The sequence below is a fragment of the Mytilus edulis genome, chromosome 4, assembly GCF_963676685.1.
Source record: "Mytilus edulis chromosome 4, xbMytEdul2.2, whole genome shotgun sequence".
Taxonomy (NCBI): domain Eukaryota; kingdom Metazoa; phylum Mollusca; class Bivalvia; order Mytilida; family Mytilidae; genus Mytilus; species Mytilus edulis.
In genome coordinates this window covers 11,820,340-11,837,613 of record NC_092347.1, presented here as the reverse complement: position 1 = coordinate 11,837,613, position 17,274 = coordinate 11,820,340, and the positions used below count along the sequence as shown (strand labels likewise).

The following is a 17,274-nucleotide window of genomic DNA, read 5'->3' as shown; positions in this document are numbered from 1 at the left end:
ATGGATTTAAGCAAGCTCAAGTCGATAAGATCAGGGAACAGAAGTGCTGTTACAAAACTTATTCGGAAAATAGATGCAGCGAAGCAAGATACAGATTTCGATCCAGAAGAATTGAACGCAATATTTGAAAACCTACTTCAGAAGCAAAAGATACTGAACAATTTGAATGAGCAGATACTCAACCTAGCGGAAGCAGAAGATATTGAAAGTGAAATTCTAGACTCAGATGAGTATTGTATTACGTTTGAAACAAAAATAAGACACATAAGAAATTTTATTCAAGATACTCATACCACATCAAAGACACGTCAGAGTGAAACTTCATCGCAAGTATTAAATGTTGATTCTCATCCGTTCGTCTCAGCAAACCTCACAGAAAACTCATGCACGCAGTCGTCACAAAATCCGTTCTCTCAAGCTAGTAACACAGTGAGTACTAATATAAATTCGTATACATCCGCAAGCAGTCAGAATCACTACTTACCAAAACTCTCACTTCCGGTATTCACAGGGAACATATTAGAGTGGCAAACTTTCTGGGATTCGTATGAATGCGCAATACATTTAAACCCTTCATTGACCGATGTCCAGAAATTTAATTACCTCAAAGCGCAGTTACAGAATGAAGCATTACGCACCATAGCTGGTTTTGCACTTACTAATGCAAACTACGCAGACGCCATTATTTTATTGAAGGAGAGATTCGGACAAACACACAAAATCACGCAAGCATACATTCAAGCATTATTAGAAATTCCATCACCACGAAACAATCTTATCAGTTTGAGACAATTCTATGATCAAATGGAAACTTATGTAAGAGGGCTAGAATCTTTAGGCCAATTACAAGACTCGTACGGAACACTACTTGTACCAATTATTTTGAATAAATTACCGGGAGAAATTAAAAAAAACCTTGCCCGTGAACATGGAACAGAAAACTGGTTTTTACGAGACCTCCGGAAAAGTATTTGCAATGAAATAAACATAATTGATGCGGGACAAGACACTGAAACTTCTAACTATTTACCAAGTACATCATCTTTCTTTACCGGAACTAAATCAACAAAACCCCGCCAAAATCAAGCTCTAAATACAAGAAATATACGCCAGAATTTAGACACTAAACCTTGTGTATTTTGCAACGATGTACACGCACCAGCGCATTGCGCGAACGTATCTGATCCAGCATCACGCATGAACATTGTAAAACGCGAGAAATTGTGTTTCAACTGTCTTGGAACACATCGTATACATGAATGTAAGTCAAAACACTTATGCCGAAATTGCAACAAAAGACACCACACAAGTCTGTGTACTGTACGCCAATTTAACAACAAAAACCACGATAATGACAAGAGTAGACAAAGCGTGCAAAATACAAATTACAGCCAACAGCATATGAATTTTCATGGTAACAATGGACAAGCTAATCAGACATCTGTACATTTGGTAAATGACACGAATCAGAAGGAAGAGGACACGTCAATTTTATACTCATCGTCAGTCGAGGTACGTACAAATGTTCTTTTAAAAACTGCAGTAGCACCCGTATGGTCAGACCACTCATGTAGAGACATCCATATACTTTTTGACGAGGGAGCACAGAGATCATTTGTGACTGAAGATTTAGCAAGAAAACTTAATTTACATTCAGAGGGAACTGAAATTCTACAGTTATCATCATTTGGAGATAGAAACAAAAACGTAAGACATTTAGATAAATCGACAGTGTTCGTAGAAACAGATGCAGGACAGAAAATACCGATACACGTTCTAATTGTACCAATGATTGCCGTACCTTTGCAGAACAATATTCGCCACATCAACAGAGGACTGAATTATTTACGGGGACTTAAGTTAGCACATCCGGTAACACAGGAAGAGTCTTTCGAAATATCGTTATTGATCGGAGCTGACTACTACTGGGACTTAGTCGAGGATGAAGTCATACGGGGAAATGGTCCAACCGCCGTGAGGTCAAAGTTAGGTTTCTTACTTTCCGGTCCAGTAAGCGACAAGAGGGATAACTCATTGATGGGTACTAGCATTTTTAATATTCTTGTTTCTCATAAAACGGAGAAGCATGATATAGAAGCATTTTGGAGATTGGAATCGATTGGTATTAACTCGAAGGAAACAGACGAAGACGATACGGATTTTTTGGAAACATATCAAGACACTTCGATTGAACTCAGAGGTAATAAATACTTTGCAAAATTGCCATGGAAACAGGAACATGACGAACTACCATCCAACTATACAGTCACAAGAAGAAGAACAGAGAACGTTATTAAGAAACTTAGTCAAGATCCTAAACTACTAAAGAAGTATGGAGATATAATCGCCGAACAGGAACGCAGAGGATTTGTTGAGACAGTAGATGAAAAAGAACAAAAAGGCGGGAAAATTCATTACATTCCACACCACCCTATACACAAGGAATCTAGCACAACTCCTATACGAATAGTATACGACTGCAGTTGTCGTCAATCACCAAGTCATCCAAGTCTAAATGATTGTCTGATGGACACACCACCAAAATTAAATGATTTGACAAAACTCCTAGTACAGTTTAGAGCCAACCACTTTGCTACATGTACTGATATTGAGAAAGCTTTCTTACATGTTGGATTGAGCGAAGAAGATAGAGACGTTACCCGATTTTTATGGCTTAGTGACCCTACAAACCCAGGAAGTCAGCTGAAAACTTATAGGTTCAAAGCAGTGTTATTTGGAGCGACGTCTTCGCCCTTTATACTCAACGCTACAATACAGAAACATTTGAAACAATTCGGAAACAGTGAAACAGCTAAAGTTCTAGAAAGAGATATTTACGTTGATAACATATTGTCTAGTATGAACAAAGAGGAAGATTTACTTACGTATTTCAAAGAAGCAAGGAGCTTGATGGCTGGAGCTGGATTTAACTTGAGATCATGGAGCTCAAACAGTGCTAAATTACTAGAATTAGCTAAAGAAGAAAACGTTCTAGATACGGATAAGTATACTAAAATACTTGGAATGTTGTGGAACAGTCGAAGCGACGAGATCTTTTACCCTAAGCGTGATATTCCTACACCGGAACTACTTCAACATGTAACTAAACGAGAAGTTTTGAAATATTCTTCAAATATTTATGATCCACTCGGCTTACTTAGTCCGGTTACAATTAGAGCGAAAATCCTGATACAAGAGTTATGGAAATGTGGATTAGATTGGAACGAACTTATACCAGATAATTTAAAGACTACGTGGATAGATTTGACCAAAGATTTGGAAAAGGCAATACAATTCACTATTCCTCGATGTTATTTTAGCAAGCCATCAGCATCAACAGAATTAGTACTTCATGTATTTACAGACGCAAGTCCAAAGGCGTACGGCGCAGCAGCTTATTTGAGTAACGAAAACGAAACAACTTTAGTAATGGCGAAAACCAGAGTAGCACCAGTCAAATGTTTAACCCTCCCACAACTTGAACTTATGACAGCAATCATCGGCGCACGACTAGCTGCACATCTTCATTCAACACTTAATTATCCAAAAATTGTATTTTGGTCAGATAGCAGCATTGTTCTTCATTGGCTAACATCTACGAAGACTTTGAAACGTTTTATAGCTAATCGAGTGAAGGAAATAACAGAATTGACGCATCCATACAAATGGCGGTATTGCCCTACTGATAACAACCCGGCAGATCTTCTTACAAGAGGACTTACAATTGAACAATTTGACCAGAGTATACTTTGGCGGAAAGGACCAAATTGGTTAACAGATAGTAAAAAATGGCCAGAACTAAACAGCGCAAAAAACACCGTTTTGACCTCACTGGTAGATGACAGCGAAAGTGAAGAGGAAATAGACAACTTGGATATGACGAACCAAAATAGTCTAGGCAGTATAACAAATATATTGGATATTTCGAACCATGGATCTTACATGAAATTACTACGTATTACCGCCTATGTCATCCGTTTCATTCGCAACTGTAGACGGGATAGGATTTCCAGAAAAAGCGGACCACTGGAGGTCAATGAAATTCAAACAGCAGTAAATACTTGGATTCTAGATTGTCAAGAGTCGACGTATACAGATGAAATGTCATATTTGAGAGGAGCACAACACCGACACACAAAAGTACCCAGAGTCCGACAATTGGGACTTTTCTTAGACGAATCCGGTCTTATCAGATGTAACGGGAGAATACACAACGCACCAATACCAGAATCAGCGAAATTTCCGTACCTTATACCGGCAAATCATCCGTTAACTAGACTAATTGTATTGGCCGCGCACGAAAAATTACTTCATAGTGGAATGAATGCTACAGTCACCTATATTAGACAAACGTTTTGGATACCAACTATTCGACAGTATGCAAAGAAATTACTCCGCAAATGCGTTATTTGCCGCAAAGTGAATGGAAAATCGTACGTTGCACCAGACCCACCACCTTTACCAAAAATCAGATTACAGGAAGCACCCCCCTTTACAGTCACTGGAGTGGACTTTACAGGAGCATTACTTGTAAGAGACGAAAATAGAATTTTAACAAAAGCATATATATGCCTGTTTACCTGCGCTTCTACCAGAGCCGTTCATTTAGAGGTGGTACCGAACCTAACCGAACATTCGTTTGTTCAAGCTTTTAGGCGTTTCGTAAGCCGCAAATCAATACCTAAGACACTTATATCAGATAATGCAACTACTTTCATTGCAGGAGCAGAGGAACTAAAACGATTATGTGAATCGGCAACACTAAAAGAAACGTTGTCTATACGAGGAATAGAATGGAAGTTCATACCAAAACGCGCACCTTGGTATGGTGTATTCTGGGAGAGACTTATTGCGCTAACCAAAACAAGCTTAAAAAAGACACTTGGACGAACTCAAGTTAGTATGGAAACTCTACAGACTGTCGTGACAGAAATAGAAAGAATTTTAAATGACAGGCCACTTACATATTTTTCATCAGATATCAGAGATTGCGAGACGTTAACCCCCGCTCATCTTTTGTATGGTAGAAGAATATCAGCGCTGCCATATCCGCAAATAGACATGGAGGAATTCAACGATCCAACCTATATGAATCATAAAGAACTCAACAAATGTGCACACAGACAAACTTTATTAATACAACACTTCTGGACCAGATGGAAGTCCGAATACTTAACTTCATTGCGCGAATTTCACAAAACTTTAGGAAAAAACGAACAATCTATTCAAATTGGGGACATAGTTCAAATACACAATGAATCGCCTAGAGTTAATTGGAAACTAGGTATAGTAAATTATTACATTGGTTGCAATGAATTACATTGATTTCCCAGTTAGATAAAAACCGATAATTTCACATGTGAAATAAACGTGGTTATTTCACTCTCTGACGTCATACAACAATAGGCGTTGTCAAGACGTCAATAACGGCCGATCAAAACAAATTGTCAATGCGTAGGAAAAAGATATAGTTCCTTACATTTTCTACATTAATTTCTAAAAAAAAGCCATTTGCCCATGTAATAAAAAGCATAACTAATCGCCGTATTTGAATATCAAAAACAAGACAACTTGTGACCGAACGCCGCTATGGATTAAACTCGTGCTGCGCACTCGTTTAATCCATGCGTCGTTCGGTCACGCGTTGTCTTATTTTTGATATTCAAATACGGCGATTAGTTATACTATAATGAACTTATTAGAGGCAATGATGGACATGTACGAGCAGCACGGATACAGACAAGCAATGGTGAGACATCCCGACCGATCGTTAAACTATTTCCGTTGGAAGTATCGGGGACACGTTCTAATGCTTCAAGCGATCACACTGACGAGCAACATGAAGACACAACGCAAAGAAGTACTAGACCGAAACGAAATGCGAGCATCAAGACCCGGGAGAAAATACGAAAGTGGATAACCAATGTAGACGAAAATGATGAAGAAGACTAGAACTTTGACAATTTTAAAAATACAAATATGGACAGTTAATGTGAAATTTAAGAAAATTTGCACTTTTTGCGGCCCCCAGTATGTCGAGATTACCGCGGGATTACGACGTTCCTAAGTTTGTACATTGCCATTGGCGACGTTGGCGACTTCAGTGACGTCGCCGTGGGCTCTTTGAGTTGTTATTAAAAGTTATGGCTGAACAGACGTGTTTGTTTATATTAGCGAAAATATCATACTTTTAACCTCCACAGTAACAGTTAAAACCAGCGACGAAGCTCACTGAAATTACTATTATAAAAGTTTAATCTTATTGACAAAATAAAACAACAAACGACTTAGACATAAAATTGTGAATGGAAATGGGGAAAATGTCAAAGAGACAACAACCCGACCATAGCACAGACTACAGTAGAAGGTCACCAATAGGTCTTCAATGCAGCGAGAAATTCCTGCACCCGGAGGCGTCCTTCGGCTGAACCCTAAACTGTATCGAATAAAAAAAAACACTATTGGCGGGAAAATATCATGTTCATTCAGGAAACAGAAACAGCCTAAAAATAAGTGCAACGAAAGATTCATAATACCAGTCTTTCCGTTGAAACAAAAACATAGAAAAGGTATGTAGGGAATATTATATTATTTACAAAGTACTGATTTAAGTCACACATTGATAGTGCTTGGTTAAAAATGAAAAACAAATTTTAAGGATAGCCACTTGAAATAAGGACAGCTAGGTTTTCCTGGTAACCACTTATATATATATAAATATATCATGTATATATCTTCATCGTACATTAATACTTGAAGTGTTCGTACGCTATTACGACTGTTAGTGGACTGTCCGTATTAATTGTATGAAAACAAAAGTCATTCAAAAATCTGAAATTATGGAGGAAAGGAAATTTTTCAAAGCTTAAATTGAAACACCGTTGTAAACTCTTTGAATTTTGTTATTGTTGGTACTGAAATTGATTTGAATGTTATGAAAGTTATGAAAACCTATGAACTAACTTGCTACTTTGAATTTATACTTTGGCAATACACAAGGGCATATTTTAAGCAGACTAGAGGGAGAAGTATTTCAACAAAATATATTCGGTGTGTCACTATTGATACTTTAGTCTTGAAAAACAGAATGTAGTGATAAGCTTAAAACTAAGATTTCAGTATTAAATTTACTGTTAGATCGACATTTGGCTTGTAAGTGTTTATAGTAGTTTTATGTAAGTGCCTCATGTCAGTTGGATGAATCGATTCATTCCAAACTGTTTTTCTTTACAGTAATTGTTATTCTAAAACATCGATGTTCAAGGTTACGAGATATTTTGGCGCCACGTTCTTGGTGTCTGTCTCCAGTCAGTTTTCTGTAAATCACTAGTTGTCGTTGAAGGCTTTTCACAAATCTGTTTAACACCGCCACATTATTTATGTGTCTGACCCAAGTCAGTATCATGTGAATAAGTAGTTACCGTTGAAGGCTATCTGTCATGCATTCTGTCGTTAACTGTTTTATCATAATTCAGGCTATTGATTTTTCTTGCTTTCTCTGTTTTACATTTTATTATATCGGAGCCTTTACTAGTTGGCTATACGGCATCGGTTTGCTTATTGTTGTAAGTCCATGTTGATCTATTGCTGCTTACAACCACGCACTTTTTTCTCTGGTGGGTTGCTGTCCATTAGCAGTCATACCACGTATTCTTATTTTATATATACAAACACATTAAAAATCAGACAATGGCAGGATTAGGGCAACCCTTGCATATTTTGTATGAATTTACCAAAAGTTAAATCACAAAGCTCGGAACTCCGAGGAAAATTCAAACCGGGAAGCTCTAACTCATCAAATGAATAGATAAAAACTGTCATATTTCTGACTTTGCACAAGTATTTATATGTGCAAAACGTGGATTAAACCTGGTTTTATAGCTAGCTAAACCTTTCACTTATATGACAGTCGAATACAAGTCCATTATATTGACAATGATGTGTAAACTGTAATCTTCATAATAGCTAAGCTTATACCGTTTTAATAACTCGTCGTTAGAATTACCAATCCTTTTTTCCTGGTCCTCCGAAAGGCCCTTACAAAATAGCTTTTGACTTCATATTGTGAATAATGTTTGCCATACGCCTTTGAATATGTCAACTTATTCAGTATATCTTACAGAAAACTTTGACGAAAATCTAAATTAATACATTGGTCAAAATTTCTGGTTTCCTTTTTTCAGAGATTTTTTGTTCATAGTCTTTAGTTTTGTCACGCAATTTGTGTTTGTTTCCGCATACAATCATCATTTTTATCTTTAAAACAGTGCTACATTAGACAATTTTCCGGTTTCCTATTTCGGAGATTTTAGGATAAATCGTAATTTTTGTTTAAAATTAATACTTTCTAGTCCTGAAACTTTATTAGTTTCCTTATATAATTATGTGTGTTGTTACAAATAGAGTTAAATTGTAATAAAAGATGATTCTCAATCAATAATTATAACTTGAAAATTAAAACTTCCTAGTAAATTATGGTTTAAACCCAAATTAACTCAGTAATTCCACCACTATTACGTTGATGGTAGGAGGAATATACATATTTTAATTAGACCCCCCTCGTCTAATTAATATATATACAGTGGAGATCAGTTCTAACCTCTCAGAAATTCTGTCAGAATCTGTCAGGAGAACTGTTCTAGAACAGTATGTAGAACTGTCAGCCTGACACCTTTTAGTCAGTTCTAGGTTAGAACTGTTCTAGCTAGAACTGATTTGGTCAGTTCTACCTAGAACTGATTTGGACAGTTCTAGCTAGAACTGATCCTGACAGTTCTACCCTAGAACAGTTTTAGACAGTTCTAGCTAGAACTGACCAAATCTTTGGTCAGTTCCACTTCGAGAACAGTTCTACGGTTAGAATTAATTTCAAATTCTACGGCTAGAATTGATTTATAAATTCTACGGCCAGAATTGATTACAAATTCTACGGCCAGAATTGATTTATAAATTCTACGACTAGAATTGATTTATAAATTCTACGGCTAGAATTGATTTATAAATCCTATAGCTAAAATAGATTTATAAATTCTACGGCTAGAATTGATTTGGTTTAAATTTAAGAACTCTTTGTCTAAATATAAAGGCTTCGGCAAAATAGCGATTAATATTATAAAGAGTTTTGCTATATTTTGGCGGTTTTAACCACGCCATATTCTGCATGAATGTGACTGTTCCAAGTCAGGAGCCTGTTATTCAGTGATTTTCTTTTGTTGATGTGTTACATAAATTATTTGTTTTTCTTTATATTTTTTTTAATATTTTGTCAAAATGTAGTTTATATTAATATATATGCTCTTTTCAAATATATAATAAAAAACATGTGGAACCAGAATTTTTTTAGCACGCTGCAGGTTTTAACAATTTGATAGATTATGCATGAAAACCAAATTATGTGCATTAAAAAGAATAACTACACCCTAAAATTTTAAGATAAAATAGGAAGAAATAGCTCTAATACTAGTGCTATGTCTTCTGATAAGAAAAGACTAACATTGAAAAACAGGACTTATTTTCTTGCCACAAAACAAAATATTGTAAAAGTCACTTAATATGAGTTATCTCCCCTTATGTGGCAAGGTTGAAAAACTGATTCGAACAAAAATTTATTGTTTATGAAATACAGCCATAAATATGTCAAAAAAGCATATCATTATTTATATTATCATGAAAAGTCTAACACATGAATTCAATACCACTCTTTAAATTTGCACATTTCTTTAGAGATCCAAACCGGTTGCTATCGTTATCCAAGATGGAGAAAAACATCCTAGTTACCTTAACATGCTTATTTTATATTGACATCCTTGCTACTGAATTACTCATATATTTTATCTGTTAGTTACTGTAAAGTGAGTCTTAAGCATTTCATAAATTATTCAACTTGACATTCATGTAAATTAGATGTATGTATACTGATAAAACTGCATATCAAATCATTCTTGTTTTCCCTTAAACTGAATTTTTGACAAACGTCATCATTTAAACTCAGCACAAGTTTCAATGTCAATAGAACATGACTGATGGGGCTTAGCCGAAAAATCTCCATAGACATGTGATGTGCACGTGCTGATACAAATGCCAAATATTATTGATATCATCTTTCTTTTACTTCTCTTTGTTTGAATTTCATCCATGATACATGTCGTCACAGTGGTGAGGTTCCTTTTTGAACATTTTAAACCTATTTGAAAACAAGACTCATATAATAGAAACAAAGGATGTGGATTATCAATCCCTCTTATATATATCATGTTTCACTCATTTGTTGAAGTGTATTCTATAGCAATATTATTAAATACAACATTTTAAGTCTTTGGGTCGATTTGAAAGAAAAAAAAAGGGCACATCAACCTCCAACACAATCTCTATCAACTATTGAATGATAAGTAAAGATTAAGTTAAATGGGCAAAATAACAAAGATGTAGGTCCGGTAAGGGCCGATTTTGGCCTCAAATTTCAGATTCATCTAACGAAATATTTTGGACACTTTTTGAACACTTTAGTGTCTATTTTACTTGATTCAATTCGTTTATGTGAAAGATTTTAAGTGATCAAGTCATTAAAAACGCTCCGATTCAAGCTTGAATATGAAAAATCTATCAAATATGCAAAAAAAACGTCACTTTTCAAATAGTTTTTGTCAAAAATGAAAGTAGCCGCATCCGTTTTTATCCTCAACCTTTATTTATGTTATGTATTATCATCAAATACAACTTACATTTCAATATTATGAATGAACACGAATGCGGCCACTTTCATTTCACACGGAAATTGTCTAAAATTTAACTAAATTGCTAAAATTATGAAGATTTCAGTAATTTAGCATGACTTAATGATAGTAGTACCCGATATATGTGCATTGTATTGTCAAAAACTTGCCATATTTGGGTAGCAGAAGCATTCTGCTTTCCAATAAATAGCTAAAGATTACATTTTCACAATTTTGTAAAACTGCTATTTTTGGGGGCCAAAAAGGGGTCTTACTAAACCTACTCTTTTATCCATAGTTAGATGTGTTGATTGATAGTTTGTTGTAGATGTATATCAGCTATATAAATGTATTACTTCGAAAAAAATAATATTTTCCTTATTTACATTATTATTTAAAACATGTTTAAGGGCATATTACGAAACAGCAAAAATCTCTCGCTGATTTCCTTCAAAAGTGACTTCTGTTACCTACAATGAAACTATGCATGTTCTTCTGTAAACATACAGAATGCTTTTTGCAATACTTTTCCGAATGAATAACGCAACTTTCAAACCGACAGAAGTACTTTTACCTGTTGTTTTTTTGTTTTTTTGGAAAATTTATTAATAAGCCTGTAATTCAGTGTTTGTCTGTTTATGTGTTACATATTTGTTTTTCGTTCATTTTTTTACATAAATAAGGCCGTTAGTTTTCTCGTTTGAATTGTTTTACATTATCTTATCGGGGCCTCTTATAGCTGACTATGCGGTATGTGCTTTGCTCATTGTTGAAGGCCGTATGGTGACCTATAGTTGTTAATGTCTGTGTCATTTTGGTCTTTTGTGGCAATCATACCACATCTTCTTTTTTATACTTTAAGTTTATCCATTAACTAAAGCAGAATGCAAATATTTTTTGGTGAAATTTGGATGACTGTAAAAAAAAAATCCTGAGGAAATTTCTTGTCTATATAATACATACAGAAAACGTATATGAAATTCGTTTTCCTTTGCTGCAAATGCTTTCAAAATCACGTAAGCCATTTAATGAATTCGAAGTTAAGTGATTTCCCACGAATTTTGTATGGATATAAGCAACATAAAGACATAACACGTTAAATTTGTATGTCATTTTATTTTCCCTTGCCATTCTATCGTATGTCTTGTTGCCGTTTGTGAATATCATTTTGAATTTGAACTTTTTGCCACCCTAAGTGAATGGTCAGATGATTGATTCTCTGTGAATCCTATTGTACTAATACGTCAGGCGCTGATTACGTCTGCATTAGACTCATCAAAGGCACAAGGATGCAACAAATTAGAAAGTCATCATAAAGAGCATAACAAACCAAAATTCAGAAAAGTTGTATATTTTGTAATTGTTTCTAATATCACTTTTGAACAAATGGTAAAGATTTAGGCAATAAAAAATGTCATTTTCCGAGAAAAGTTTAGGGACTAAATGTATACTATTTCTATGAATTAAACGTTTTTATCAGTAGCTTTTCATCTCTATTATTTGTACATGAACACAAGGATATCCGTTGTACAAGTGTTTGAGGTCTATTTCAATGTTGTCTTGCAGTTTTCTGTGAGCTTCTGCCATCAAGTAAACTATATATAAAGTCAGAAGATATAAAAGATGTAACTTATACGTTGGTGAAAAAACAGAATATACCAAAGGGGTCAATCACAACCGGTAAGATTCATTTCATCATTGCATTTTTTTTTAATTACTCATGTACATTTCAAATGAAATATTAATTTTATTTGAAATCAATGATATCCTCGTAATCAATTTAATGTACGAGACAGCTTCACTTTAATGCGGTGACTAGAGGTGAGATTGTGTAAGTAAATACAGTAAGTAAATTATCTATTATAGTGACATGTATAAATATTTAGACAATATACGTATAGTGTCTTGAAATATGAAATGTATTTGTATGACGCTAAGAAACAGCGGGAAATGCGAGGTTTCCACCGGATCGTGCCGAATACAAATAAATTTCATATTTCAAGACACTATATGTATATTGTTCTTATACTGAAATCGATAAGAAAAAAAAAATAGAAAATAAATATGTAACAAATCTATTGTTAAAAAAAGTGTTCGGAAATTCCCTTTTTGAATCCGTTTCATACTAAAAATGTGCGCACGGTCAACGCTTTTACAACCCTATGTAGTTACAAAAAGAAGCATTCAATACTTATAATTACATTGTTTAGCTGGGCTCATTAAAACACGATTTTTATCATTTTTTTTATTCAATTCACCTGTGTACTTTATTGTGGGACCTCGTGTTATCATGAATGATAAGTTTTATTGTGTAATGCAATTGCTTAAGGAATATAACGTGATGTGCAGTAAGCCAATCAGAATAACGTGTTATAATGAAACATACATCTAATGTTATTATTCAATAATTAAAATTGGAGAACAACCATATACCCCACTTATACCGCAGTCCCACTAGGTCACGATCGCACTACGATCTGTGGACAAAATGCAAATTTTGACGATCGTAGTGCGATCGTGTAGATCGCAGTGATGTCGTAATACGATCGCGGTGAGGTCTTCAAAAGACAATCGTGGCACAGTCGTGGCGAAATCAGGTCGAAGAAGAAGCGTAGTGAGAGCGCAGTCAGGTCGTGGTACGATCGCAATGGTGGCTGTACCATCGTAGCGAGAGCGTAGGGAAAGCGTAATTCTATCCGGAGAGATTGCGCTACGTTACTACGACCTCACTACGAACTTCACGTTCTCACCGCGACCAATCTACGATTCCACTACGTATATACCAGGTTAACACCACACTGTTTAAAGCCGGGGTCACACATTCACGATTTCCCCACTAGACCACGATCGCACCACGCTCACCGCGATCTAAATTAAATTCAGATCGTGGTGAGGTCGCGGTATGAGCGGCATGAAAATGTAAATTTTCGTTGCTTTCACGATGCTACTACGTCCTCATTACGCTTCTGCAACGATCCCGCTACGATTATAACACGTTCTCACCGCGCTTATTCTGCGACCTTACTACGCTTATCAAGATCTTTCTACGCTCATCACGTTCTCACTACGACCATACCACGAGCTATCCGATTGCAACACGATCTTACCACGCTTCTACTGCGATTATAGCACGTTCTTACCACGATTACACTACGTTCAAACCGCGATCTTACTACGCTCTCAGCAATAACGTCAATATCGTGTTCCATATCAATACAGTATCATTCCTTCATTTCTATTTCCGATTAATACGTAGATTTCTCGAAAAAAAATACAATCATGCCACCAAAATCTACTAGAACACGTAGGCGTGGTGTTAGGGTTGATGTAGAGGCAGATGGAGATCTGATAGTAACGAATTTTGATCAAGTAGAGATGTCGGACCGACCAATCCGACCTATATTTCAACCTACTGCTGGTCCATAAAGCTGAAATGTCGATATTTTAGTGAACAATAGCGGATATGAAACAGAGGTGTCAATAGATATAGGAAGATGTGGTAGAGTGCCAATGAGACAACTCTCAATCCAAGTAACAATTTTTAAAAGTAACAATTATAGGCCAAGATACGGCCTTCAACACGGAGCCTTGGCTTACACCGAACAGCAAGATATAAAAGGCCCCAAACATTACTAGTGTAAAACCATTCAAACGGGAAAACCAACGGTCTAATTTATATGAAAACAAGAAGCAGGGTTGAGAAGTTAGTGAAAAAGGACAAGAAGTACCAATTACACACAGACAAACAAAACCTGAAGAGAATTAAATATTTTATAAGAAAATGACAATGAGAATAATGGTCGTAGTATGAACGTAGTCAGGTCGTAAGAAGAGCGCGATGAGGACGGCAAGGGCGTGCTAGAATCGTACTATTGTTGTGAACAGCGTGGTATAGTCGTAGTAGAAGCGTAGGTTGGTCGCGGTGAGAACGTGGTGATCGTAGTGAGGTCGTAATAGCGTCGCAATGAGATCGTAGCGCAGTTTCTCCGAATAGAATCACGCTTTCGCTACGCTCTCGGTACGATGGTACAGCGACCTTTGCGATCTTACTACGATCTTAGTACGCTCTCACTACGCTTCTACTACGACCTGATTTCGCCACGACCGCACCACGTTTGTTTTGAACATGTTCAAAATTTGCCACGCTCATCACGATCTTGAAGACCTCACCACGACCGTGATACGACCTTACTGCGATCTACACGATCGTACTACGATCATCAAAATTTGCATTTTTGTCACAGATCGTAGTGCGATCGTGGCCTAGTGGGACTGGGGTATTTTCTGCCGTCCTTGAAAAGACCATTCCCGATTAAAATTTGTCAATATTCTGATCAAGATCCTGTGAATCGTGGATGGAAATTCAAACTTTAATCAAAATTTGTAAAGAAAGTAATCTAATCATGACAACAATCAGATATTGTTCAGGAAGCGTCGATATTCAACCGTTTCAAAGCGTATTTGTCCCAATAATACCGTTCTCTATCCGCTTCTAATCCGATTTGTATCTTTTACATGGTAAAACTCGACCGAGTTTGTAACGACTGCGTCCCGATTCTACCGAATGTAATCCGACAGAGATTGGACAGTGACCAGACAGTGAACCGACGCTGACGGAAGTTATCCGTTCGAAAACAGTCGGTATACTCGGAATGATCAGGTAATCATATCACTGTCCGCTCTATCGCATTGCAAACGGCTTTGTCTGGTCTCAGTCGTATTGTATTCTTTAATTGTCGGGACTCTGACGTGGGTATCATTTGCGAATTTTGTATTAATAACAGGACTGTTCCGGAACGGTTTCGGCAAAAACGGTTTGCAATCGACAAGATCTGGATGCCTGCTGGACTCAATCGGCAGAACAACAGCAATGAAAATTTTCTCCAGATCATTCCCGTTCCACAGGACACCGTCCAGAAAACACAGAACATTGTTAGGATTTTGATAGGATACAGCAGAATCTGTCACAACATAGTCACGCTTGCAATCCGACTAGACAAAATCAGCTGAGTTTCCCCGAATGTTACGGGACGCACCAAACTGTCGGGGTGCCTCGCCGAACTATCCAGAAAATTCCCGACTCGTAGGAATCTGTAACGAATTTAAACGACTGCGTTCAGACAATGATAGGACATTCCAGATACTTGAGGACCGTAATCCGACTTTTTCACTTTTCGTGTCTTATCGCTGTTTGATCTCAAACGGGAGCAATAATCGGTAATGTGTGAACCCCGCATTAGACCATAGTACGATTCTAGAACGCTCCAGCCGTCGTCATCACGCTTTTCTTACGACATGACTTCGTTCATACTACGTAATCATACTAATTGTCATTTTCACATGAAATATATAAAATCTCCCCATGTTTTGTTTTTCTGTATGTAATTTGGACCTCTTGTCCTTTTTCTTCAAGGGCTGAACTATGCTTGACACATCTGTGTCATCCCTGCTATCGTGTACTAAAACATCGTCATTTGAGCTTGATGGACCAGCAATAGGTTGTGATTCAGGTTGGTTTGGTCGGTCCAACATCTCTATTGGATCAGGATTCGTTACTATCAGAGCTCCCTCTGCCTCTACATCTACTCCTACCGCCACGCCACCGTGTTCTGGTGGTTTTGGTGGTCTGTTGTTTCCGAGAAATCTACGTATTAATCAGAAATATAAGGAATGGAAGAGTATACATATGGAACACGATGTTGACGTTATTATTGAGAACGTATAGTAAGATCGCGTTGTGAACGTAGTATAATCGTGGTAAGAGCGTGTTATAATAGGATAACTCGTTGTATGGTCGTAGTGAGAACGTGAGGAGAGTAGTAACATCATGATGATCGAAGTGTGGTGAAAACGTAGTATAAATGTAGCGGGATCGTCGTAGAAGCGTAATGAGAACGTAACTTATCATCGTGAAAGCAACAAAAATTTACATGTTCATGCCGCTCATACCACGACCTCACCTTTAATTTAGATCGCGGTGAGCGTGGTGCGATCGTGGTCTAATGGGACTTGGGCTTTATCCCGATTAAAAATGAAGATACAAACCATCGTAATTTGCATGTGTATTTTTAAATAATACAGTTTAACAAACATCACTAACATTGTTTAATGTTTTATCAATAGATGAGCTAATTTACTTTTGTTCTTATTCACTAGATTCTCCACTGTAGGAAGTCGAAGGCTGCATACAGATGTACAATATTCACAAAACATCCAATTTTATACAAACTTTACCTTTTATTTTAAAGTCTATAACCAGCAATTAGAGCTAGTATGGCAGAGACAGAGGACGATGACATATGGGAGAAATTGAAACAGTTGCGGCAAAAGAAAACGAAAGGGTTGAAAAACCAGCAAAAGAAAACGAATGGGTTTGAAATCCAGAAACAGCACCGTGATCCAGAACCACCTAAACTCGTCCTCTCTATAATTGGTGATTCTAAAAGCTTTGTACCTAAACCATGGGTAACATCAGTATTCAAACAAGGACTCATAGAAACCGCAAAAGGCGCAAAAGGTATATATCAGCTTGTTTACTATAGTACGAAACAAAGACAAGTGA

General features: G+C 36.5%; 2 protein-coding genes across 3 annotated transcripts in view; both read left to right on the top strand.

The window, feature by feature from the left end:
* On the top strand, positions 1 to 5,325 carry LOC139518669 (uncharacterized). Its single transcript, XM_071310143.1, has one exon. The coding sequence runs from the start codon at positions 1 to 3 to the stop codon at positions 5,323 to 5,325; it is 5,325 nt and encodes a 1,774-aa protein (XP_071166244.1).
* A 1,162-nt stretch (positions 5,326 to 6,487) lies between these two features.
* Positions 6,488 to 17,274, top strand: part of LOC139518975 (transient receptor potential cation channel subfamily M member 8-like) — a 110,684-nt gene continuing 99,897 nt past the window's right edge. For both annotated transcript variants that reach the window (XM_071310682.1, XM_071310681.1), the window contains exons 1-2: positions 6,488 to 6,569; positions 16,961 to 17,229. In XM_071310682.1, coding sequence (XP_071166783.1) covers positions 16,986 to 17,229 — 244 coding nt within the window. In that variant the 5' untranslated portion in view covers positions 6,488 to 6,569; positions 16,961 to 16,985. The remainder of the gene's footprint in view (positions 6,570 to 16,960; positions 17,230 to 17,274) is intronic.

Excerpts from the sequence above, each read along its gene's own strand:
- LOC139518669 (XM_071310143.1), top strand. The coding sequence starts at position 1 with ATGGATTTAAGCAAGCTCAAGTCGATAAGATCAGGGAACAGAAGTGCT.